At 47.3% G+C, this 27,246-nt stretch overlaps 1 protein-coding gene across 1 annotated transcript in view; it reads right to left on the bottom strand.

The window, feature by feature from the left end:
* Positions 1–2,499: 2,499 nt before the first annotated feature.
* LOC119400668 (uncharacterized) overlaps positions 2,500–27,246 on the bottom strand; it is a 44,063-nt gene continuing 19,316 nt past the window's right edge. The window contains exons 8-11 of the mRNA XM_037667688.2: positions 25,970–26,119; positions 21,884–22,016; positions 13,568–13,693; positions 2,500–2,744 (exon numbers count right to left, since the gene is read on the bottom strand). Of these exons, the coding sequence (XP_037523616.1) occupies positions 2,673–2,744; positions 13,568–13,693; positions 21,884–22,016; positions 25,970–26,119 (481 nt within the window). The 3' untranslated portion in view covers positions 2,500–2,672. The remainder of the gene's footprint in view (positions 2,745–13,567; positions 13,694–21,883; positions 22,017–25,969; positions 26,120–27,246) is intronic.

Genomic DNA, 27,246 nt, shown 5'->3' with positions numbered 1-27,246 from the left:
TGCTGTAATGCGTAACTATAAAACGCATTATTTACGACCTGATTAGTCAGTGGCGCACGCACCAACGCGCTGTAGAAGCGCTTCTCCATCACAAGCTGTCTCTGAGCAGTGGCGCCACAGCGAACGCCCGGAGAACTAGGCTCGAGACGCCGTTTAGACTCCATGCAACAGGCCACACCGTTTTTTGTGTAGCGCTTGTGCCATAGCGTTGCATTTTCTGAGCACTGTATACTGAAGTCTCTGTTCGTTTGTAAATCTGTCGTTTGTAACATAAGGGCCAGCCTAAACAGTGAATCTGTTTAGGCTGGCCCTTATTTGCGCGGCATATCAGAAAGCTATTATCATCAAGAGGTATATGCCACAGAAATTAGGCAAATTCCTCTACTCACCACTGGTTCACTAAGGGAGAGAGAGAGGAAGGTATAGAAAGAAAGGTGGACAGAAAAATAGAAAGAATACTGGAAATAAAGACATAAAAAGATACAAAGACAGAGAAAGATGCACTAGAAAGATCGCGAAAGACAAAGAAAAACAGAGAGAGAAGGAGAGAAAAGTAGGAAGATCAAAAGAAAAATAAAGAGTAATAAAGAGAGAGAAAAACGCACAGGGAAAAAAGGGAAGAAAGAGAAAAATGAAGATAAGAAGAGCGAGAAAGAGATAGGAATAGCAAGGAAAAAATAGGAAGAAACAGATACAAAATAGAGGTACAAAAAATAACAAAGAGAAAGACAGAGAAGAAAGAAAAAATAATAAGAAACAAAGAAGGCCACCGAGCTGCGCTCTTCCTTCAGGCTTGGCACGACTAGTGCGAAGCTGCCATACAAGTGAAAGGGAAAGGCAACGGCGGCTGCGAGAAGAGCCCGAAGGGATGGGAGCCCTACGCCAACGACGAAGTGTCCGTAGATCTATGACACATCCGAACGCTCGTTTCTGCAGTTTGGACATCAGTGTCGTGACTAACCTAGCTAAAGCCTAGCAGCAACCTAGAAGCAACCAGATTAGTCGCCAGAATCGTCCAGTTTCGCTCTTTGAAGCCTTGCGCGACTTAGTGCAAGCTTCGCCATTTTTTATTGTTCCCTAAATATTTTACTTTTGTATACGTTTTTCTCGGTCAAAATATTTCGCCCCTGTGCAATGAGTTTTAACGAGAATTAGTACCCCCGTCACCCGTACCGTTGTCTCTTTCTAGTGCTGTTTGTCGCAATAGCTGTTTCTCGCAATGTTATCACTTTCCCAAACAGGCGCATTTTTAAAGATCAGGTTCGATTTCTTCTTGATTCCCTTCTTTAGGTTATTTATGTCAGAAAGTTTTAGGACGCTTGAGCTTCACCTCAAGAGAAGAACGTGTTAACGTATCTGGCCCCGTTCGCATCGCCTTCTCAATCGTTTACCTGACTTCGCTTCTCGATGGGCACCTCAACCGTGCCGCAGAGAAAGGAACCTCTGTGCGCGTAACATGGACCCTTTCAAACTATTCTAGAATGCCAACTGCAAGTAGATTAACGATGTGTCCACTACGCCGTATATCTTCCTTTTGCGAGTTAGTACGTACACTTGAGTAAGTAGTGCGGCGCAACACGGCACATAAATGTGCTGGAAAAGAAATTACACCAACTTCCCATAGGGAATCCTGAGTAGTATGTGAAGCAGCACGGTGTTGACGCAACTTCCCATTAGTTTCAGTTCGTCGTTTCCGTTAATTTGAGGTTTGTAGCTACCGTTACACTTACCGTTTGGTTTCCATGGTAAATAACAAACTGGGAAATTGCGTCGACCCCATGCTGCTTCGCATACTACTCACGGGATTGGCCTGTCGGCACTGCAGTTTCGTGGCAGCGGCTCGAGCCCTCTTCGCGCCGCTGACACTGCCGTTGACGGTGGCGTTGCCCGTGGCACTCATCGCGGCGTTGCGGGAGGATATTAGGGGAGCGGAGCACGCGCGCGCGTCATTTATACCGCGGAGCTACAGTGGAGACCCCAGCGGAGTATGCAGCGCTACCGTCGCGCCTGTAACCCTTCGCAGTATCGCGCGCGGAGCTGCAGGTTCGTTGCGCAATCCCGGAAAGGAGAGGAGCTTCGAGAGGAGAGGAGGGGGAGGAGGATGCGCATGCGTAGTGGGTGTGTGGGCGCCGCATGGCGGAGGGACGGAGTGGCATAGCCCCGACAATAAGCTGCTTGGCATCTAAAAAAACAGACCAAAGCAGATTTACGAGTCATTTTGGTGGAAGAATAAATAAACATCGGTAGCATATAGCCAGACACATGAGTCATGACTACTGAGGAGGCTCACCTAAATATTGCGTTGTTGTGTTATTGCGCATGAAGAATAAGGGGGCTTATTGTCTACACAGGTAGTTCGAGTATAGTATGATTCACAGTTCACCTTTGGACTTAAATTGTGCGCTTACACTGAGGCAGCGTCACTGGTTTTGAGCATAACTGCCTCATGCAGAGTTTATCAAAACTTCAGCAGTTGGCCTAAGATTAGACGCACTCGTATAATATAACTTTATTTTTGATCTGAATGGCATGCATTTACTGAAGGCACAATTTTCGCAACATGATAATCAAATGGTGTCCGGGTGCCGTCACAGGTTTCTGTGCAGGTGATCGTCCGTTATGGGATGGTGTTGTAATGTACATAATACCAATACATATGTCGTTGTCACCGCTCAAATGGCGCTATCGTTGGCCGATGTCACGGGCACTCGAGGGTCGTTGACGCATTCCCCTCCGATGCAGATCTGGAATAATGAGTTCAGCGGCTTAGGCGTGGACGCGCGAGCTAGTCGCTTTCATCGCTACATTGACAAAATTATACTTTTGAGCGTTACTTAGACCGTAACACTTTTTTATCATATGTTGTTTAGGACACGAAAGCTCCGGCTGCTCCTTATCACAAATAATTAAAATTAGTGGAGATCGCAGCATCCTGCACTATGACGACTGGAATTATCAAACAAATGCACCTCGACGAGGATAGCATGACCCTCATGGTGAACCTTCTATCCTGCGCGCCAAACGTGTACGGTGCTTCTAAGCATGCTAGGGTTAAGGCTTGGGCAAGTTGGTTCATTGTGCAAAGGAGGGAAAACAGCGCTGGATTTCTGGACGAACACACACTGTCGTCGTCTGTCTTCCTGTGTGTTCATTCAAAAATTCAGCGCGGTATTCCCTTCTTTGCTTCTAAGCAAACAGGCATTTTTTAAACACGTAAGTATTTTATGCCGCGGTCCTCCAAGTACATCCGTTACAGATATGACGTTGATAAAATGGACGCCAAGGGGTTAGGAAAGAAAAAAAAGCCAAGAAAAAGATACGCCGCTGGGAATCGAACCCCCGAACTTACGGCCGAACGGCAAGCGCCCGACGCTAAACTGACTAAGCTACCTTGGCATACCTGGACACTTTATGAACGCGCCTTATATATTTCACACATTCTCTATCTCACGGTGGTCTCTGTTGGCGGTGTAGGTAGGCGGGGCGGTGCCGCCCTCTGTCAGAGGTGAAAAGAAGTAATGCGTCAATCCACACTTACTAGCGCTTACTCCAAGAATGCGCGCGATATCGGAGGTCATGGTTAAAGTGTCACGATACCAGCGAGGCACACTGGCCGCGCTGGCGTCGCCGAGACACTCTAGACGCAATTACGCGTTCTTTGCCTTTCGGTTCGTGTTAGCGTGCGCCGGCTCATCGGAGTGAGTAGTGCAGCTTCCGCATGCACCATCGGGATTTCTCCACCGCCGACTACTTCGACTGCGGGAGCACTGACTAAAGGCGCGTTCACACCGAATGCGGAGCATGCAAGCGGACAAGCGGATTTTCGAAGCGGAGAGGCAGCGAGCGCGCGCGGCTGTTCAGACCGACCGCGTTGCTTTTTGCCCGCTCCGCCGCGGGGGAGGAGCAATCGACGAATCCACGGTGCACGTGCTGCCACCTTGCGGCACTATGCGCTACTGCCGATACCACCGATACTGCCCGCGCGCGCATTTTTGTTGTTGTTGTTGTTGTACATTGTCAACATTGTCGCGCTGCCGTCCACTACGCGCTGGAACAAGATGGAGAGCTCAGATGAAGAAGACGAGTTGGTTGCCATTGTACTTGCCACTTCTCTAGCTGCTGTTCAAGAGAAGCGGGAGGCGCAGAGGAAGACACCCCGCCAATGACGGTGGTGTGTTCGGCCTGCCTTACAAGAGCGCGATAAAATGGGTCATGAAAATGCTTTGTTGCCTCACCTTCGTTCGCGCGATTTGGAGTACTACTGAGGGTGAGTCTCCGTTCTGTTTCGCATACAGCACCAGGTGCTGCTTGATTGTATCCAGCAGTAGCTTGACAGACAACACCACAGCCGCTTCGCCCATGATGGTAGCCATTTGCACGGACTCGTCTCCGTCGTCTGGGGTCCTGATTGGCTGCCGTCAAAGCGGCCAACGTTTTTTCCGCCCGATCCCGACAAGCGGGATCGCGCGGAGAAAATCGGTCCGGGCGCGATCCCGACAAGCGGCCGCGGATTTTCCGCTTTTGCGGATAATCGGCGTCCGCTTTCCGGATCCGCGCTCGGTGTGAACGTGCCTTAACAAAACTGCTGCAATACGAGTTGCAGAAAGGACACGATTTCGACGGGCGAATGTCGTGGCTTGGTGAAGCGAGACAGAGGCCAGCGGGAGGCACGTGTTTGCGGCTCGAGCTACGAACCTCTGCCTCCCGTGTTGCTGAAGCGCAGTGTGGTAGTGTATATGCATGAGCACAGGCGTCGGTCACCCATTACTAAAAAGCGCACACCGTGCCGTTTCTCTCTTTAATTCACGACGTTTTGAAGAAGTACATATCGGGTACCAGTGTTGATTATGAGCTTGTTGATGTCATCTTTACGCGGGATTCACGATTCGCTGTGTCCGAATATATGTTCACAACTTCAGCTACCACAACAGTTTAATCATGATCATGGGCGTTAGCCGTCGCGATGGAGAAATGCCACTAGGCGTCAACATGGGTGCATCCACGTCAAACTGTGCTATAGCTGCCAAACACGAATAGACATTTACAAGCTCTCATATATCATTACACGATAAGCACTACTTCTCTGAAGACACGCTTCACTTTCGTGTTATACCAATTCCCATGACGGAGGGATCAGCCATGTGTTTCTATATTTATTAACAATTCGTACAAGGCATTGATTTGGCATATTTTGAAATAGCGTTCTTCAGCATTGTACGCGGCCTCCTAAAAGGCGCAAGTCGCAACTCATGAATCGCATACAATATTCACAAAGCAGCAATTTTTATGTTTCGTACAACCATTTATCTCGATTTTGCATGTTGTCCTGCAGACGGCCTTAATTCCACTGCCACGAAACTCAACGAAGCCTTCATACACATTGATCAAGTATATATACAAGAAATATCTAAAAGCGTCTGATTCTCCATTGTCAAAAATTGCAGACGCAACGCTCCTAATGTTCTTTCTATTTGAAAACTGCCCTCGAGACGCGCACGACAAAGTGGCCCTAAAATAGCTGTCCGATGCTGGCCTGGCTGTCGACCGCGTTTCCCGCTTACCCTGTGAGAGTTAACGGCCAGGCTAGAGGGAAGACACGACGCGCGTAGCGTTTCTCTTCGCGTTCCACGACGCTTTGAATGAATGGACGCAGGCTACGGCGCGCGACATCGCCTGAGCTTAAGAACCTGGCGAGCCAGCTCTTAAAGTGTTCGCCTCCTACACTTGTTTCGCGCCACAGTAGCAACCCATTCATATTGTTCAAATACATTCACTTATACATGCATGGGTGTGGGGCCCAGTTACATTAAAACTCCACTTTAGCCAATTCATCGTCGCCTGAATTGAGTGTAGACATTGCGAGATTCGGATAAAGACAACAAGAACTCCCGCCAATAGGTAGAAAACCTCTGTGTGACGACATAACTGCGTAATCACGTTACAGCAACCTATCGTAGAGTACGAAAGCGGTGACGTTAGCGAACAGATGTGCCGTCTGCTACATTTCACGCGTGCGTCTCCACTTTGTGCCACAACCTAAACGCACAGCCGCGTCTGCCGAGAACAAGACCATTTCGTCGACGGCCAACGTCGTAATCAGCCACTCTAACTAAAACCGCGATCCATAGCTTGCATAGCTTCCTAACGGAATGGTCTCGAAAGAGGTGATAAGACTCTTGACCAACTTTCGCGGAGATCGGAAACTTCATGTCATATAAGCGCCTGACCACTCCTCTCTCCCCGGGCAACGAAACCGCAGACACCCTGCACTAAGAACAAAACGCGTCAAAAGAGGGTCACAGCGCGGTGACCCTCTTCGGGCATCCATTTGACCCCTTTTAGAAGGCAGAAGTAGAAAAAGGGAGTTAATACTTCTGCAGGAGTCACACGACTCTCGTGAAGCACGTTTCGGTTGGATTCCGTCATGAAGGCGCCGCCGCACACGCCGTACATATCGCTCGTTCGCCGTTCGGCGCGTGTTGTGGAGCCACGGCTCGCCGACGGAGCCGGGCAGTGGTGTAGATGTTCTCTGGCCGGGGCTAGCGGGCGCCACCGCTTCTTCTCTCAGTCCCCTCGGTCTCAGAATGCGTTGCGTTGGTTGCGCGGATTGCGTCAGTTGCCTGTCTTATAGTTTTGTGCTCGAGCGAACATGCGCATATTCGGTGGCGGTGACGCCAGGCTCCTTGCGCAAAGTGACGCTTGGATGGCGTAATATTCATGGAGCTGCGAACATGGACAACGTGCGCCTGTTAACGGTGAGTGTACTGTTTTAGTAAGTACTAATTATACAGCTTTAGCTGGGCGTCTGCAGGAGCTCTGCGGAAGTAGGCTGCCAGCCATTTCCAACAGCAGCCGGCGTCTGCGGTGCTGTTGCCAATGCACAACTAAAACTGTCACTTAACGAGTTGATACTGTTATGCACGTTGCTGTACAAGCTCCCATAAAGCGAGCGATGCAAACAATTACCAAGGGTCATTGTTTGCTGACCGCACATTGTGTCTGCACTGCTGAAGGTGCAAGATGTCATTTTCAGATGCGCTTTAGTCCATTTCATAATGACATTTCCATCGAAACTGCGTCTGAAGCATGCTTTCGCGCGTGGAAACGTGAAAAAAAGGCCTGTGTACAGAACACTTAGACGCGCTTTATATAAATGCTTTAGATGCGAAGCAGCTTAAGGCGGGGGCTTTGTCCATTCCTCCCTTGGCGTCCACACCCCCAATGCGCATGCTCACTCCCTCTCTCTCCTCTCCTACGCTCCCCCTTTCGCGCGCCTCATTCTCTCCTGTGCAACGCCGCGATGAGCGCCAGCACATGCGCGTCCCCTTCCCCTCTCTCTCCTCTCCTATGCTCCCCCTCTCGCGCGCCTCATTCTCTCCTGCGACGAGTAGGCAGCAGCGGCTTCTTGACGTCGCACGAGCGGCCGATGGCCGCCTCTGCTTTTGTGGCTCTAGACGCGGCGCCCTCGTGTTCTCCTTCCCTTGCTGAAGAATCCTACGATGACACCAATGGAATGGACTGCAGAGAGGCAGACGCACATGATCTTGCGACTTTGCGGGAGTCGAGAACCTTGGCCGCTGGCAGTACCACGCAGGGGGAGCTGGATGGAGACTGGAAGACTGTGCTTATTCTACGGCAGAGGAAGGCACAGGATCGAGAACGCAAGAAAAAAAATTACACCATCTCGCGCTCAAGCGAACCATCTCCCCGCTGCTTCGCATCCACACATGGTTTCCTTTAGCTGGAGATGGTGTATATTTTTTGGTGACTTAAGGACGGTAGTTTAAGAAGCAGAGGTAGTACGATATGTCCAGCGCGTACGCGGTATAGTCACTTAACTTCGACACGCCTCGCCGGTAAGGAAAAAGCTCGAGATTTTAGACGGTGTGCATTGCTGCGGCCGTCCCCGTAGACTCTTTTTCCTCGTTTCTGTTTGCTGTTTTCGTGCTTTGCCTACATCTGCGTTGAGGCTTGAATTTATAACAGAATCGAATGAGCGCACGTGACTGTGGGAGCTATGTGCGTTAATGCCAGCGTATGAAATGTCTGATCTCAACGCAGACGGAGTCCGCGCGCGCTTAGTGTCTTTCGGGCGCTCGTACTCGCATGTGTTTATCTCAGTATTTAAGGATAGGTTACGTTTGTAAAACAGGCGGTCAGTAACCGCTCACGACGTGCCCCTGACTGCCGAACGATGTGCTTGGGTTTTGGAATATGCCGGCACAAAGGCGGGCTTATTCAGAAAGCAAATTTTGAAGCGATTTCTCAGAAAACAAGTGCTTTTATTCGTGCATAGTCGGTGCCTATTGCGAAACCAGGTTCCCGCCTCTTTTGCGCGGAAATCTGTTTTGGTTGATAAATTATTTAAAACTAAACACATGTGTCAGATGTGTGTACGGCAACGGTGTGTTCAACAAAGGGTAGTTTTAAATACAAGTAATCAGTGTGTGTGTGTGTGTGTGTGTGTGTGTGTGTGTGTGTGTGTGTGTGTGTGTGTGTGTGTGTGTGTGTGTGTGTGTGTGTGTGTGTGTGTGTGTGTGTGTGTGTGTGTGTGTGTGTGTGTGTGTGTGTGTGTGTGTGTGTGTGTGTGTGTGTGTGTGTGTGTGTGTGTGTGTGTGTGTGTGTGTGTGTGATTCCCAGAATCCCGGATCGCTTCTCCCGCACTCGTGATGGGAAAATCAACAGCGGCGTTCTCCCTGTCAACGAGGCTGTCAGTCCTATAGTTCCTTTGGTTGGCCAACACGACATAGGAAAAGAGGTGAGTGGCGCACACGCTAATGAGTCTAAACCAATTTCGTTTGTTGTTTACAAGAGGCTCACATCATCCTGTGCTGCAAATATGTCGCCAAGTGACGTGTTACAAAAGCTACTATTTGCAAGTTGCGTTTTACACGATAATCGCAATAAACGTGGTTTTCTACCATGCCTGTTTGCATTTGTTGTTTTGTTGCGAGCCTTGATTATGCCTGTGTAGATCACTTATTGTGTAGGTTTTCCAAACTCTCACTGCAATTCTCTTTTCTCATCATAATATCACTTTCTGCTTTTCAGATACAATTTTTCATGTCTGCTTACGATCAACAGAAGCGACCACATACCAAACAAATCTGATGCATCCAGCCGTCACTATTTTTGATTTATTCATATTCATAAGCAGTAAATATGGAAAAATGATGCCCATTTCTGCAGTTTATTTTCCACCATATGACACTATGCACATCACTGTCACACACTCTAGTTGGCTATACCCATACAAGCATGTAAATAAGGAATACCTCAACGGCTTAATTGGAAATCACAGACCATCTTTTCGGGCTTTCTAGATTAGTGTGCTGGAAAATGTGTGTTGTTTTGACGAGTTTCCTTAAAATAATCTTAAAAGTGAACTATTCTTTCTTTTTCTTTTTTTGCAGTCGCTGGACATTCCAACAGTAGTCGCTCAAAAGTAGAGAATGGGTCAATTGAGTAACTTAAAATAGTTCTGCAGTCGCTTGACGCTTCGGTGTGTGTCATTTGACCCCCGTAGGAGTGTTACTGGCAAGAGTAGTCTGACTCCGTCGTAAGTGGTAATGTGGCCCTTCGGATAAGTCCTTCCACTTTTCCTAGAGGGTCAGGGTACTCTCCTAGAGCGCGCCGACACTGACCCACCAAGAGAGTCACCGTGACTCTTGAAAGAGAGTTGTATACGTGGAAGGTCAGAACTCGCCGAAAAGAGTCACCTATACCCTTTTTTTTCTTAGAGTAGCTCGAGAGTTAACGAGCCGAGCAGGGGCAGTAATGACGCGGAGTCCTAGTACGGAGAGAGACCGCATGGTCAGATACAACGAAATGACCAAGCACTAAAAATAGGAAAGGCAGCATTATCCGCCACCACACTCCTAATTAAAAAAAATCCAGCCAGCTCCACTTCGCGAACACTGTCGAAACAGCGAAGCTTATGCCCGTCATTCACCAGGCTGTATCGTAATTCGATGTTTTCAAGTCTTCCGTTCGCTGGCGCTTAGCTTCGGCCTCTTTTGCGGTCTGTTTGCGGAACCTTGCGGTGTCCTCGGCGATGGCATTACCGTTATCGCGTGGGCTCTCGCTGACGCTCACGTTGGGTGGCTTCTTCATCGGCAGAACGAGAAATGTTCGCCATCCTGAAAGCGCAAACTACTGAACACTGACACTGACAAGCTATTTTACACTACACTTCGCTTCACCGTAACCCCATCTTGGCCCGTTTTTGGAAGGTTCACTCCTCATTATCATTTGCCCTCACCCTCCCATCTCGCGGCACACCCGCGCCTCTCGCTGCACGCTCTCGCTTCTTGCAGCACGCCCTCGCCTCTCACAGCACGGCGCAGCCCTCCCCTTCCTAACAAGCCTGACTCTCACCACACTGCAAGGCCAAAGGCCACGTGATCAGTTCTACGCCGACCTCGGACATGAAAGCCTCGACTAAGAAGAGCGTCGCTGTTAATAAGTAGTAGGTGACAGTGTGGCGCCAATTACAAACAAACACCTTCCCAAACCCAATCACTTTTAGTCATTGTTATCCAGACCTCTGCTCAGGCGGATGTAAACACTGCAATCACCGGGCGGACCTCAAACACATTATCTGCATGGGCTTGCCCCAACATCGTGAAGGGGACAAATGACACATATATGAATGCGGAGCAGTGGGACGCGGCGCTGCTTAGCTCAAACATCGAGGATATCAGGCAAGCCGGAGGTGTTGCTAGGTCCCTAGCTGCAATCTAAGGGAGAGGAGAGAAACTCCTCTGATTCTTGCCGTTTCAGTAAAAGTTGTTTCTCTCTCGTCGTCGCTGTTGCGTCGGGGCAATCCGACCATGAGTGCCCACCTGGGTGCGAGAAAGCGGAGGTGGACAACTACTTTGTTTTCGATCCGTTCGCACCGGACGCTGAAATGTTCTGATACTACTCATACTACGCACGCTCCCAGTCATCCCATTAGTCGCACACTCGCACCTTTTGCAGCTCTCTTTTGAGCCCACTAAATACAATAAAGCCTGGTAGCGCACCGCTTAGTCGAGTTTGCATTAGAGAGTGCAAAAAGGAGTCTTCCAGATCCCGCAGGAACATAAAACGGGAAAATGGTTGACGAATAAACCGGTGAGTTAGATCAAGACCACCGTGTTTGACAGAGGGAAACTGATTCGTCTTACTGATCCTCTCCCATGTAGAACCCCCAATGAAAGCAGCGAACACCTTGTGAATTTTCTACACGTTCACACGTGACACAGACAAACATTGCAGAACGCACCACACTTTGGGCACTAAGAAAATGTTGCAAACAGTGGCCTTAGCAAACACTGAAATGCTTCGCCCCTGCCATAATCTTGCTTTTACCTTCACCCTTGGAGTAATGTATCACGCAAAGCAAAGTAGGCTGACGCGTTTTCCTCATACTCCTTCATGATGATGTATTGCGGAGACTAAAAACAACTGCAACAAAAAAAAACAAGAACGAAAAGCAAAACATGATTGATCCCTCCGACATAAGAATCGGTATAACACGAAAGTAAAACGCATCCTTTCTAGAAGCAGTTGAACGTTTACTGTAAACTGATATAAGAGAGCTTATGCCTATTGATGTTTGGCAGCTATAGCCCCGTTTAACGTGGATGCACCCACGCTTAATGTTTCCTACGTTAACGCTTGGTGGTACATCTCCATTACGACGACTAAAGCCATGATCAATGATTACACAAACGTTTGTGGTAGCTGTAGTTTTAATGGTAAGAGCGTGGTCAGAGAAAGCGGTGCGGCAGCCAGAAGAGCGTAGCTGATTGCACGCAGAACGTTAGGGAGCCTACATTACTCGCCGTCCGGACTAGAGGAAAACGCAGTGCGTGTCGTGTCTTCTCCACCCCTGCTGCAATTGTTTGGGGCGAGCGTAGGCGGGGAACGCGGTGTTAAAGCCAGGCGTGGCAGGCGCGCGTTGAAGAGCTATTTTTAATATGGATGAATGCTATGAGCGAGGCCGAGGCATGGGCTAATGTCGCCACCTCGCGGTGTGTTACGAGTTGACAAAATTGCACTTCTCATATTGGACACGCGCCGAATGGGACGGACGCGTAGCAACGACGCATTGCAGGAGCCAATCGCGGAGGCCACGGTGATGACGCTTTACTTCACTTTACCGCTCCCAGACGCCGACACCACTCCACCGTCCACGAGCACTGTGAGAGGAAAGTGTGAGATATAAAAGGCGCGTTTGTATAGCCTCCACAGTGTGTGACCATGGCGCACAACAATAAATAAGAATAAAATTGGTTACCGTGGCGCACTGGATAGCGAGCCCGGTATCTGTTCACGGACCAGACGCCGTAGGTTCGACTCGCGTTGACGGAACGTTTTTCTTTACTATCTGATCGTGTGCTTTTTTTTGACGTCATTTCTGTGATGGAAATACGTCCCTGCAATCATGGTGAACCCCGGCATAAAATACTTTCGTGTTAAAGGGTGCGTAGGGTTAAAGAGCGCGTGGCCCAGTTGTGAAGACACTCACTTTTAGAGCGTGTGGGCCAGGGTTCAAATCCAGCCCTGCCAAGAAAACGTTTGTTTGATTCACTTATTTCTTTTTTCCGCGAGTGTCTTTTCTGATGCATTAGTTTCTTCCTCCACTCAATAGAGAGCGCAGAAGGTTCTACTGAACTGCACAAGAAGGTGACACTGGGGTTCTTCGTCTACGCACGCAGCGATCCACCGGAAACCAGCGCATAACACCTCCTCTGTATTAATTCCCATGTGTAAAAGCAGTGTTCAGATGGTATTTTTATACATATTTACTTCAAGCGAAGCACGTTTCATAATTCACGTGGTTCTCCAGTTTACTTAGTATTTAGAGCCTCTGCCTACACATCTTTACAGGGCCAGTATTGCGAAGATTTAGTTTATTCCTTTATGTAGTCCGTGTTTTAAAGCATACACGTATTAAGTAGCGTTTAAACTTTTTGTAGAAATTAAAAGTCGATTGACGTAGCCGTTTCCATGACTCATAATTTTTGCTGAGTTGCTGTCACTAATATCGATCACCAAGAATTTTGGGGATCTTCGCATGACTTGTGCTGTACTGCGCCTTCTAATTACGCAATAATTTAGAGGAAGGATCTGAAAACAGCGAATCGTTATAAATTCAGTCGAGCTGAATGCTGCAACAGGTTGTTAGTAGTCTAGCTATGTACGTGATACAGGTGTCGCACTACTCGAGGTCAAATAGTACGGAGTATATCGTATTTACGCTAAATACATGTGGCGCTTGATAAGCTCTGTCCATTTCGCCGATAATGAGCGCTTGGTTTGTTCTATGCAGGCAATGTCACATTGCATAGAACAGCAGTCGCGCACTGCTTACAGGCCCCGCATTTTTCCCTGTCGCATCGTTATACCAATAGTGGGCCCGTACTACATCTAGCCAAGGCATTCTCTTCACTTCTCTACTTGACATGTCTTCTATCAGAACCGCCACGTTCCGGGCATCTGATTTTAGTAGATCAGTAAATCCATTGTCGGCAATTATATTCACGCACAGGATAACCTTTCCTTAACTTGGGGCACTTACTTGATTATTCCCACCACATTTTCTTCCATCCGGAGCAACGGTGCTAATTACCGGCCCATAAAGAAGAGTCGTGTTGGAACAGCACACCTGGCAATCCGGGAGATAAGTAGTTGACCGCTGCTCTATCTGCAGAAAAGCATCCATAAAAGGTTTTCAGCTATTTTAAAGCGAAAGCCTTAAATGCCTGCAATTCATGATTGAGGCAGGTCCAAAAAAAAACAAACAAAAAAAAACAGGTGAGCGCGTGAGCTGCGTGTGTACTTTGGCCACCTTGTCTTTGCGGCATGGCGTGAGTGAAAATGTAAAAGTCCTTAGGCGCCCTTAATTGTCCCTTAAGAATCTTCATAGGGGCCCTGCAACAGTTTTTGAGCATAGTCAGAAAATGCTTCCAATCGTTAGTCGAGGCTTCTGCGAACACGTGAGCCAAACGTTATATAGCACAACAGAATGCGTTGCTGGGCGAGTTGGTGCATTGTCTGAAAATAAAAGCAGAGCGCAAAAAAGACGGGACACAAGAGACAAGAAGCGCCCGTCCCGTGTTCTTGCCTCTTGTGTCCCGTCTTTTTTGCGCTCTGCTTTTATTTTCAGTTATATAGCACCGCACGCGGCATGGAATTTTCAATTAAACTTCAAAGTCAGCTTTGGAACGAGACCCTCGCTATAGGTCTCGTTCTGGTAGTCTTGATGCCTTCAGGTAGTATGCGAGGGATTATTGGTCATCTTCCACCTAGTAAAACGATCACGTGCTGCGTGACGCCACCAGGCAGAAAAAGAGTGTTCCACACTCGCCGCTATGGCTGCGATTGGCGCTGACTAACATTCCTAGGTTTAAATGCACATATATAGTTCATAAAGTGGACGGGGGAATTGCCGCCGCCGTAGCTCGGTGGTGGAGCATCGGACGCGTTATTCGAAGGTCGCAGGTTCGGTCCCTGCCGGCACCAAGTTATCTTTTCGTCCACTTTACTTTCTTGACATTTCAATCCTAATTGCTACAAATAACACCCCCTATATTTTCCTTGGCATTATTGTCTGTTAGTTCTCAATAATACTGTTGCGCTTTTGTAAAACTACTAATAAGATTTCTTTGCAAGAAACCTAAGTAAACATGTACACGGATTGCGGACCCTAATTATGCGTGGTGCATGTAACGTTAGGATGAACTACCGGTAAGGAAAATTATGAGGTGTTATCTTGACCGCAAACCAGTGGCTAGCACAATAAGCGAAGCGTAAAATTTCCATTGGACGCTACCTGCCTGATGCCACGTAGACGACGCGAGGTTTCGGGAATGAGTCTCTAATGTATTCCTTCATTTCCAAGGTTGCATATACATTTATTCATCCGCTACGCAAGCAGACACAATAAATGGGCCGGAGTCGGGAAAAAAACGAGATGTTTATATGCTTCTCTGCGAAACGCAGAATAATGTAAACAATGATTAAAAAAAAGCAACTAGCACACATACATTTAGGAACGATCAATGGCTATACTTTTCTCCCCTTTCCCCCTAGGTGTCGCGGTTGTGGTGTCCTCGCCTGAGAGACAGTTACTGCGTCACTTACCCCCACTATTCACCTAATTTTCCCAAATAAAGAATCTCTTTCTGTGGTTACGGCACAATGCAAGTGGCAAGAAATGTCAATGGATAAAAAATTAGAACAGCGAGCATCGCATTTCGCTAACAGTTGAAAAGCATACGCTCAACGTGGCTAACAGTAACAAAAGTTCAAAAGTGAACAAAAGCTGACGTACGGATGACCGGCAAACGTTGATAAGTCCCAAGAGCCAAGAAGCCAAGCAATATTCTCGCGAGTCTTCGTTCGTCTTAAAGGGACCCTGCAACACTTTTTCAGCATGGTCAGAAAACGCTGCCGAACGGCAGTCAAGGCTAAACATTATTGGGCGCGAGGCGCACATGCGGGCGCTGCGATCGTTGTGATGGGCAGGGTTGGATTGTGCGATCTTATGTTGCTGCGGCGAAAGGAAGCGACGGTTGAACGCGTGACTTTAAACCGCAATTGGGGATGTTCATAATGCTTGGTGCTCCGGCAACACTGGGCGCTTCCACCATTTTTTGTTGGGCGGCGTCGCGGAATCGTCTGCTAGCGGCTCCATAGGAAAAGCCACGGAGAGGTTGAGCAGGTGACGTTGGCGGAGCTTTCGAGCAAACAAAATGCGGCCGTTTTCTTGGACACCCAGAGCCGAATGGCCAGAGGATGTCACTGTGCTGCCTCAAATCGACGAGAACACAATATCGGAGTTCTGCGCGCATAAAAACTCATCCGGACGGCAGCTGCAAGAGGCGCACTGCTTCGCAAAGCCGAACTGCCGTTCTCTATATGGTGGCGTGCGCTTCGGATCAGAGGTAGGCGTCCAAGATAAGTGTTCGTTGCAGAGGTGATATGACTGTCAAGCTCCTAAGATAACCTTGCAGGACAATACATCACCATCGTATTTCCCACGGCGATTATGCACACGCGTCATAAGCACACGTCAGATATCGACACCTCGTTGTCTCTGCGCAAACTGAGCAGCGCTGTGCTGCTTTCCTCGGCTCATTTTTTTTAGCCACAAGTATCTCTACACCCTCCGCAGTAGTGTGTGTTCTAGTTTTTTCGAAATAAACACGGCATGGAAATATGCATGAGCAGTGCGCCGCAGACCAAACAAAAATACTCATCCGCGTTTCAACTGTATACAAAGAGAGCGGCCCGAGTAATGCTCGTTTACGTGCGCACTGGTTGTTTATAATATTTTGTGGTCGTAATCTATGGCGCCGATTTAGTATTGTTGTTCTAGTTTTCTTGAACGCTATACGTGTGCGCTCATACACATATCTTTGTAAAATATTACGCTCTGCGCTTTCGCATCCCACGGCAGCTTGGGCCCGCGATCAGCGGAAAGATGAGTGCGGTGATCTATCGGACAAACAGCTCCACCTACTGTACGGCTCCGTACACTCTTAAAAAAAAGTTAGGAAAAAGCTTGTAACCACGAGCAAATAGTTAGTAACAGCCGCTGTTACTAGCTTTCTTGGACCATTACTAACTTTTTCCTACCTTTTTACTACCTACGTTAGCAGACACTTAAAAGTTGCAACGGTTACTACCTCTTGCGTACCGTTACTAACTTTTTGCGATGCACCTGTTAAATGAACTTGTTAAGCGAATCATAGAAGTTATTATTACGAGCTTTTTGCAACCTGTTCACTAGCACGGGGATCCATTCAAGATCATTGAGGCGATATTAGTAAGCTTAGTACCCCGTGTTTGGTCTTGCATATTCGGCCATGTTGAGATGATATTACTCAAAATATACATATAACATATTGATTTTCTTAATATGCTTGATTAAAAGTTCTACGCTACGTTACCTCGCGCACCCAATAAAATTGTACGCTATATAAATATAGGCGCATAACTTAACCTATCTATCCTAAAGCCTAGCTGCCCACTGGCACCAGCTGCGTACCCCAGAGGTAGGGCTATATATACTCCTGGAAACACTTTTGATTTATACGTGTCGCGTAGCCTTGTTGTGTATGTGTGCTGTTCTGATTCATGTCATATATACTGTGCATAATTACCTAATGATATATCGCAATGTTGATGCTCGCGAATTTGACCGTTATAAAAGCAGGAGGCTCGTGATGCGAAATGATCACGGTTACTTATTTTTTTTTGGTAGTAACCGTTACTACCTATTTTACTAGCTAGCAACGAGAAGGGTAGTAACCGCTACTAAGTGCGTTTGTAACGGCGAGGGTAGTAACTGTTACTAACCGTCCCGTTACTAACCGCACTTACTAACAGGGTAGTAACATATGTGACAAGTAGTTAGTAAACCGAAGTTAGTAAGTACTACAACCTTTTTTTTAAGAGTGTAACTCTTGGCTCAGTTCTCGCAGCGCACGCTGTACTAAAAAAGCAAAAGAAAATACAAGGGGAGGGATAAGGAGGTGCAAAGCGAAGGGCAGACGCGGCATGCGGACTATGCACTTCGGCGCACGCTGCCTTGGAAGCTTGCAAAGAGATGCCGGTTGGGATCTACGTTGCGCCTATCTAGTTTTGTGTGGCGGCATTGATTTTCCATAAACGCGCGCAGCAGCGTCAGTGGCACTGCCTACACGCGTTTACGTTCGTAAATCCTTGCTTTCGTCGATCTTCAACACCGACAAACTAATGTTGATCAATCATGCTCTCTCGCGCGTGTGCGACGTCGGCCGTCGGTTTTACAATGATATGGTTTTATCGTGATATTGCATGCAAGTCTACCTCATATTGCAGACGCGCAACTAAACTGCACGGAGAAATAAGAACTGACGTTGAAGAGCGCTTTGCAGGCGTCGATAATTTCCGAACCAAAGCACAGTGCCGACCTTGTCGACAAAACTTGTTCGCGTCGGTACATTTGTTTCTTCGTTCAGTTAAGTGATAAATTCGATTAAAAATAGTGTTACTTTGCCCCCGGCATTGCCAGGACTCCCTCGTTGCCTGAACAGCGCACGAAGCATTGGCAGCATTGGGAAGTCATTGCAGAACGAAGATAATAAAACCAGTAGCAAGCAACTGCGAGGCTGCGATATGCGACTGGTTTCGATTTCGCGCCCAACAAAACATGGCGGATTGAGCTTATGGGATTGTCGACAGATGGCGCTGTACATTTTGAATATCCCCTATTTCTGGCGTTTTCCGCTTTGAACAACATTGTTTTGCTCACACTTCATGTGTGCGGACACCTACAGGCTACACAATGTGGGAACGTGCAGTCAGAGTTATCGACGGCATGGTACTTTATACTGCTCCGTGCCGCAGTGCGAGCCCAGAGTGAGCTTTCACTTTCACCGTTAGGCCCCTTAACAAGAGCGTGATACCGCTTTCACCTGACATTCCTTTATTATTATTTCCGGCTCATGGGGTTACTTGCTGATAGAGGATGTCTGTAGAATGGGCCCATGCAGTGTGACTTCTTTTTTTATGTTGCGCTACAGGCGACAGCATGGCCAGCTTCAAACACTGATTCACCTTGTACAATTGTTGGGGTTTGACGTCCCAAAACCGCGATATGATTGTGAGGGACGCCGTAGTAGAAAGCTCCGGAAAGTTCGAACACCTCCATGGAGTCGTAATTGATCTTGGGGCCCGTACGTGTAGCTACATTCAAGCACACGGGCCTCACGCATTGATTCACCTTCTAACAGCAGCCGCGAAGTGTCATACTGCTTATGTATTAAGTTGTAAATGCTGGATATGGTATTTTCACTGACACATAAAATTGGTTCTGATACCACGCGTGAACGCAGCCTTCAAGTGCAAAATAGACGTTGCACAGTTGCTTAGTGTCATCCCACTAGCTGAGTGCTGCGACCCGGTCGAAGTGGTCTAGCCAGTCATCCACGTCCTCGAACGCAACGCCATGAAAGAACTTCGGGATGTTTGCAGCGTAGACAGCGTTCGTGGTGGGTGTGATTCGGTCTATATCGCTGTTTTGCGTCTGACTTGCTGTTATGGTGAACATTCTTTCCGGGCTCAAGGGACCGAATTCGGGAGGTTACTCCTAGTAAGCGGCGGCTGCGGCGAAGTGCCCGGTTTTCCTCCGGAATCAGAACCTTGAAGTGTCTCGAGTTTGAATTCGTGCATGAAGATTATGCCCAGCACCTCCACCAGTTTGTCACGTAATAAACGGAGAACAAGTAGCCGCACGGCAAACAGCGGAAAAGCTCCGATCGAGCAGCATGTTTTCGTCTTCCACAGACACCAGCGATTCCTCTGCCACGCAAAAATAATGGAGAAACTAGCCGCGCAACAGCCCGATACCTACCGAATGCACGTGTAAATGTGGATCCAAACAAATTTTAACTTGAACCCTCGCTTTTTTTTATATTTTATTGCGGGTTTCCAGTCAGCCAGAAAATCTCAACTGCCGGTTGACAAGAAGGGGACCAAAAGTCTCCGAGCAAGGAACCTTATGTCGCTAGATGTTAGTGCCATAAAGAAGCACGCGAACTGCGCGTCTGCATCTCGTCTTCGCGCCGATCGCGTGAGGAACAGTGCAGTGGGTCCGTAAAAAAATTGGCCGCCTATCTGCGTGCATCGCTGCAAATGTCGTGGAAAGACGATAGTCTTCTGCCGGCCGGAATACATGTGTACCGGTCTCATCCGCGGCCACCCGTGCGGGTGTTCCCGTACTATTTCCGTCCTGGCATGATAAATGCAATAAAGGTTTGTTTGAGCACATTTCATTTTACCGCATTATTTCATCAAGTGGACATTTGTTTTGCCTTGACAGCGCCTCCTCTATGTTGTATCGGCCCCATCTGGCTGGCATTGATAAAACACAGGAGGGGATGCGTGAGATATCGACGCCATCTGGCAGTGGTGTCGGGAGACATGAGCTTGTGCAGAACCCAGGGTCACTGCCAGGTGCAGCACCATATCGTCGGCAGAGCGCTTTTTTGCGCACAGCGTCGCATTTTCAGCGCAGCCTAAGAAACGCTAGGGTCTTCAGAATTACGTATGTATGTATTTTCTAGTAAAGGAACACACCACCTAATATTTTCTTATTGATGTGCCTCAGATATGGGCAATATATGTTTTTGATCGACAATGTTCACAAGTATCAACGCAGCCACCAGTTCAATATGGCTGGGCGTTCAGCAAGTGCTCAAACTTTTGCCAGGTGGCTGAATATTGTGGCAGGCAGACATACCAAAATTTCTGCGTTCTAGTATCTCAAGAAAGACTATCGCCTTTCAAAGGTTGAGACGTGTGCTCCACACCGGTCCTTCGGCGATGGCCCTGACAGGGAGAAGCGAGTTGCGTTTCCTTCTAGTCGGGGCCTGGTTTGACTTGGCTGCTTCTGCTAGGTAGCCTGTGGATTCTTGCGCTGCGGTCGTATTTCCGAAGCTCCAGTGCGCGGCGTCTATATACGTTGTCGTGTGGGCTCAAAGTTCCATCTCGCATTGCTAAGGATAGAACATGGCTTTCGCCTTCACATTATTGAAAAGTTCTAAGTATAGCCCGTAACTATTTACAATTCCTACTGCTTGGTGCTTGCGTTCATATTTGCGCTTTGCAAACCACAGAAAAAGGATTACTTATAACGAACCACCTTTATAGTGTTCTTCTTACTGATCCTTCATCTCGGTAACGCTGGTTATAATAATGTTGCTCCCTTCGATGATCCGTTGAATACAACCAGCTACATTATTGAAGCGTATAACTGCAACCGGTGATGCAGCTTGTAGCACTCGAGCTTTGCGAAGGCTACAATAAAATGCCCATGGTAATACCACCCAGTCTCGTGGATATCGTGTTCGAAGCAGAAAACCTGAGTGTCTGTGTTTGTTTCCTCATATTTGTGCTCCACGAGATGTTGGCCCGTGATTTTCAACCGGCACTGGAATCCCTCATGACATTGATGCTGGGAAATCCCCCCCTTCCCGAAATATGTCTCTCAAGTTTCGTTAGCCCTACGAGAAGTGCCCTAGCCTCAGCGACAACGAAACACATCATAAAAATGCAGACGCGAGCATTGCAACACTATAAAAATTGCATCATTTCCCTCTAAAGGGGACCATGAGGCGATGCGAAGCCGGAGTGCTTGCACGATCACATTTCGTTGGCGTTAATTGGGCATGCTACCAACCTGGTGTCGTGGAACGCGAAGAGGAACGCTACGCGCGTCTTGTCTTCCCTCTAGCCTGGCCGTTAATTCTCACAGGGCGAGCGGGGAACGCAGTCGACAGGCGTGCGAGAGGGGGGCAGCGTAGCAGAGGAGAGAGAGGGGGAGGGGACGAGCATGCGCTGGCGCTCATCGCGGTGTTGCGCAGGAGAGAATTTCGGCATGTCTAGCCCACGTTTCAGAGGAATAGTGGAGAGGGGGAGAGGAGAGGGGAAAGGGGAGGGGTGATTGAAGAGGAGGTGTGTGGAGTGGGTATGCACATGCGCAGTAAGGGTGGTCACGCCGCACACCACCACCGGTTTGAACTCCGTATTAAGATGCTTCGCATCTAAGCAAAATGTAGTTCATAAGGTGTTCCTATATTACAGCAGCGCACTTTTCTACAGCTGACACAGCCAGCGAATTGTCAGTCGCCGTGCAGGCATCTTCACAGAAAAACGAAATATTGAAAAAAAAGATATGCTGATGAAGATAAACACTTCGCAAAAAGCTACAGACGACACACTGAAAGAAAAGGTGCAGTTCGTTTGCTTAACTATTTTCTTTCTTGTGTTTAAAAGTTGAAAGCAAGGTAACCAATGGAAGTGAATGGCCATGTCTCATTTAATTAGTAACAAATTGTATTCTTACCGAACAGTCCTGGACGTAGGGATTAGTATAGTAGAAGCTTCTGCAGTATTCTCGGCTCGTGAACATTGCTGACGGGAGTTGATATTTCCATGGAAGCATGCCGGCTTTACTCAGGCACGTTGCACTTTTATTTCTGCAATGTAAAACATTGTCTCTCAGCAATGGCGTCCAAAAAGAGACAGAAAGAAAATACAAGGTGGTTGGTTTAAAGACATTCTGATTTTCTGTTCTGCATGGAAGAAGTGGAAATATTTATCGAGATATCGGAGAAATGTTAAGAGTTATACGGAAACTGACGTATGAAATTCCAAGGTGGCACTTGTCACAGACACCGTCTATCTCGCAGGCGCATGAAATACACGAAGTAATCCGGTGCCTTCATTCCAGTGCGTGCGTCTATCATTAGTGGTGCGTCCAGTGGGGCTAGTTGGCATGGCATTGTGAAGTGAAAAGATGCGCTGCATAGATGAACTGAGACGAAAGACAGAAAACACGAAACAGACAAGGACCTTGCGCAAGGTCCTTGTCTGTTGCGTCTTCTTCTGTCTTTCGTCTGAGTTCATCTGTGCAGCGCATCGTTTCACTTCACAATGCCCATCATTACTTATTCCATAAAAAATACTGTTCTTTAGCTTACCCTGCTTTGTTCTCGAAGCAAAACTTAAATATTTTGAGTAATGCTGTCGTTGTCACGCCAAGCGACATTTGCATGACATGCCGTCCTGACTGATTGTTACTATATTTGTTTTCTTTGAAATTTTCTACTTCTGACTGATTCTTACTCTTTGGTTTTTTGCTTGAATAGTTGTTTAACACCTTTTTTGTTTGTGATGTTTTTGAAAGTGATGCCCTCTGGGCGTCTCTTTAAATATAGATAGATAGATAGATAGATAGATAGATAGATAGATAGATAGATAGATAGATAGATAGATAGATAGATAGATAGATAGATAGATAGATAGATAGATAGATAGATAGATAGATTGATTTTACGTAAATGCAGAAAAGGAATATCGCCCGAAGGACAGCGCTAATCCTGCACACACATGACATGTATGATCACCGTTCTGTCCTGTGACCGTGAAGCTTACTGCTGTTTTTCATAGCGGTTGGATCTAAATGTTATCAAGCAGTTCATGACGATGTAACCTATTTAGCAGCTTGTCAGCAAAACGGCGTTAATGGCTCATTGTTTGAGTGTGAAGACAATATTTGATTTTCGCACACATATAGTTGAATGGGAACTGTGTAGCTGGTCTAGCAACAATGATGCCGGCATTACTTATAATAGGACTCTATGTTGTCGGAGTTTATTTTTCATGAAATACGGCGGGTGTTATTCAGAGTTTATTGTTTTAATAGAAAATTCTGCGTTCATCAGGGCTTACTTTGCATAAATTCCTACATTCTCCGAAATTCGGGACTTAATTTTCATTATTCTCAATACTCTAATATCCCAATAGAAATGACATCTGAACACGAAAACATCACAACACACAAAGCGTTTTCTAATTGTCCGAGAGGTTTGAATGCACAAGCACATATACACACAAGCGTAAATACTTGAATACAAAAAGCCTACTTTTGTGCGTATTAGAAACTTAAAGCGTGTTGTAAGAGGCGCAAGGAGAGGTCCGTATATTTGATGTCGTCTGCCGCGCCGCAGTGCCGCCAGGGGACCACGGCGCGGCACTGCGGTCCCGGGGGCGCTACACGCGTTGACGTCTCTTGCTCCGCGCTCGATAAGCCCTTTGTTAAATGCACGATGGGTGCGGTCTACGAGATACTGTTCGCTTGAGATAAAGTTTATATCGGTCAAACCGGCCGATTTATGAATGACTGCTTCGAACGTGTCCTTTCGATAAAGAATGGAACAGGCTCATATACGCCGTTAAAATGTGAGTTTATCAGATAAATCCAAATTTTAAAAATTTTACCGGTGAATGTTTCTCGGATGTTTTTAGATTTATCCAAAAACACGGAGCCCTACTCATACACATGGAGGAAAGTTCCATGCTTATAAAACACAACACGCTACAACAACAGAGTACTTTTGTGTTGGGTCTCATGTGTCTGCCTGTCGATGCATGGTGTCAGAAATTCATGCCCAGCGTCCCGACTCCAGGTGAAACGACAACATAGAGGCGTTGCCGCCGCCCGAGCGTCCGCTGCTGTCTGGAACTCGTGCAGAAAACTGAACAAAATTTCGCCAACAAATGCAGCTATACATCAAGGCCACAACAACGACGCCGGAACGGACAAAGGCCCAGAAAGGAGCAATCTTCCTTCACCTGCAGGTCAGGAAGCAATGGATGTTTTTAACACCTTTCAACTGACGAATGAGCCACGCGATGATTACGATGTAATTGTGCAGAAGTTCGAGGAGTACTGTAGTCTGAAGCGGAATGAAATATACGAGCAGCTTGAGGGCATGCAGCTTGACGATGAACCATTTGAGCCATTCTTGGCGGATGTTCAGCTAAGTCATAGTACTGCAATTTTGGAGAGCTGAAAATTTCCATGGGTCGAGGCCAACTGCTGTACGGCACGAAAGACAGCAAATCGAGCGCAACACTTCTGCGAGAGCGCGAGCTCACGGGCTAGAAAAAGCAATCCAATGCTGTAAAATGGCTGAAATTGCTCACAGTCAAAACCAAGCTTGGGAGCAAAGCGAAGCCCAGATTAACGCTGTACGGAAAGAACAACGGCAACCCCCAAAAAGGAGTGCCTGTACTGGGGGGGAATACCAAGGACGTGCTGGGCTTGAGGCGAGACACAAAAGAATCCTTTTGCAGCTTCCTTCAAGGCGCGAAAGAGAGCTCAGGAAGTTGACTATCGTAGTACGCCACAAGGACAAACCGAGGAATCCGATGACGAGTTTAAAGTTCTAGTGGTGAGCGCCAATAGACACCAGCGTCAATGATGCATCGAGAAACTAAGATTGGGCAGTCGCCACAAAGCTGGCTAACCATGACGCAATGCCAAAGATGGTCAAAGTTGCACAAGCCAACCTTCGTCCCCACTCTCTGGTTCTCAAGCCCGGCAAGAAAGCGACGAGTCGACACTTTCTTGTCCTTGTCCTTTTTGCACTTCTGCTATGCAAGAATGAATCAGTGCCAACTAGCTCGCCTTTCTGTTTTGCTTCACTCAACACTTCTGAACACTCATCGACGGATAGCAAATTGGATATACAGCAGCGGTGATGGTATTCCTTTCCGATGAGAAAAAATAATTTGCTGAAACAAGAAAAGCGTTTGATCGGTCCATGAAACGCTTGCTGGTTCCTTCCCGTATTTGCGTCATCGAGTATGTAAATTTTAGGCCAGGCAGAGCAGAATAATGTCATGACAAAGTGCTGTAACAATGTAGAGCACCTACTCAGCGATATTTTTTTCTGCAATGCTGTAGCGCAAATAGCGAAAACGTCGCATAGACGGCCTGCACAGCAGAGAACCTACAGTGCGTGGTCGCGATAACGGAAGACAATCAGCACAGAAGAAGCCTACGACAAATTTCATTATATATTCAAGTGAGCGCTGTGTAGAAATAAAACTTCGCCTCAGTTGATGGTTTCCCAGAGGGCAGCCGACAGTGGCCACTGTCGAACGTATGGGGTCTCCGCCCCCTAACGTTTCTCTGTGGGGGGCTAGCGCCCCCCTTGTCCCCTGGTAGATACACCTATGGGCTGGCATTACTTGTAAAACACAAGACGCTACAACAATAAACTGCTTTTGTTCTGGGTCTCATGTGTCTGCCTGTCAATGCAATAGTCTACAAGTAAGTCTAACGTAAGTACACTAACCGCTTCGGGGCAGGAAATGAGAGCGTACGGCCGTTGTAAATTAAGCGTCTACGCTAGGGGTAAGTTCAGCAGAAAGATTGTGTTTGTTAGACATGCTAATTTTACTTATACATGCCACTTATGCTACATGTTACATGTTACTAAACATGCTACTTATAGAGACATGTTAGACATGCTACACGTTTATGTTCTGGATGGAGATCCGGTAATTCTCAATATTCTCCAATTCAGACAAATAAGCCTAACGAAGTAATAGAATTCTATCAAGCAATACGATTTCGTACCTTTTCAACGTAATATTCCCAAACATAGTTTCCTGGCTGCACTTCGACATGTTGTAGTGCTTTGAAGTGCCGTTGTCTGTAGACAAGAGATAACCGTCTTCTCTCATGCATCCCGGGGTTGTACTGTTCACATCCCACGAAGCTCCGAGCCTAGAGCAATGAGATAATTGATTACGTTAGTTAGGTATAGCGCCAACAGCTGCTGAGCACCCCTCCGGTACACCAATGAAAGCTGCAAAAGGGATCTCGGTCTATTGAAGTGATGGAAGGCACAGGGATGGACGAAAGGATAGGAGAGACGAGCTTTAGTCTCGTAAAAGGTGCTAGCAGTATATACAAGTGTAGCAACAAATACCACGGCACCATCGTCTGCAAGTCTGTCCTTGTTACTTTGTTTTTCACGCCCGTCACATTATACAAGAGTACACAAGACTACGGAGAACATGGACAAATATGAGCCTTGATTGAAAGACACTTTACTCTGTAGAAATAAGAAGCTCTTGCGTCTCTGTAAAGCCTGAAGAAACGCAACAGTAGGTGATGCCGCTTGGTACCACCATGCCTCTATCTGACTTATTTTTGGAGCATATACTCGTCTTCAGTTGATTGCTCACTTCTTAAGCGATTCTTCTTTCACATGTGGCTCAGTGTGTAAGTGCTGCGGCTCACAAGGCTTTTGTCGACGGGATCTTAAGACATGGCACACAAACACAAGGAAAGAAATGTTTGTCGAGCTCGTGACACCTCGTAGCTCGACGGCTCCGCTCCTCCTACTTCTCATTCCTTGCCTGTTTCCGGCAAAGCGGCCGCGCAAAAGACGGACTCTGAGCCGCTGTTCGGTTGCGCAAACGCGTCGTACTAAGAGCGTTGGAACAAACTTCGGCTCGAACTCGAACCGTAACAACCCTGAATGAAAGCCACGCGCGCGGCCGGAGGTAAGCTTGTACTGCTAAAAAACACTGTATGGCCAAAGGCTTTGGAAATTGAACACACGACTTTCCACAACCGAGGTAGGCGGAGTAATGACTTACTACTAAAATAGGCCTGCATGACACGTTATGCGGAGGTGTAACTCGGAAATATAGTCGCATTATGATAATGTTAACTGCACGAAACTTATGTGTTGAAAAATGTTTAGACCCCAATCGCCAAAAGATGCTTTTTGTCAGGATGGCTTATTGCACGAGTTGGGGATTCATGATATTTCAAAATACGAGCGTGTAGCTTCACAGTCCCTGTCATCTTGTGTCCCAATGTAGTTACGCGCTCGTATTTCA

This window comes from Rhipicephalus sanguineus, chromosome 7 (assembly GCF_013339695.2).
Source record: "Rhipicephalus sanguineus isolate Rsan-2018 chromosome 7, BIME_Rsan_1.4, whole genome shotgun sequence".
Classification (NCBI taxonomy): domain Eukaryota; kingdom Metazoa; phylum Arthropoda; class Arachnida; order Ixodida; family Ixodidae; genus Rhipicephalus; species Rhipicephalus sanguineus.
Note: the sequence above shows the minus strand (reverse complement) of the source record. Positions and strands in the feature narration are given on the sequence as shown.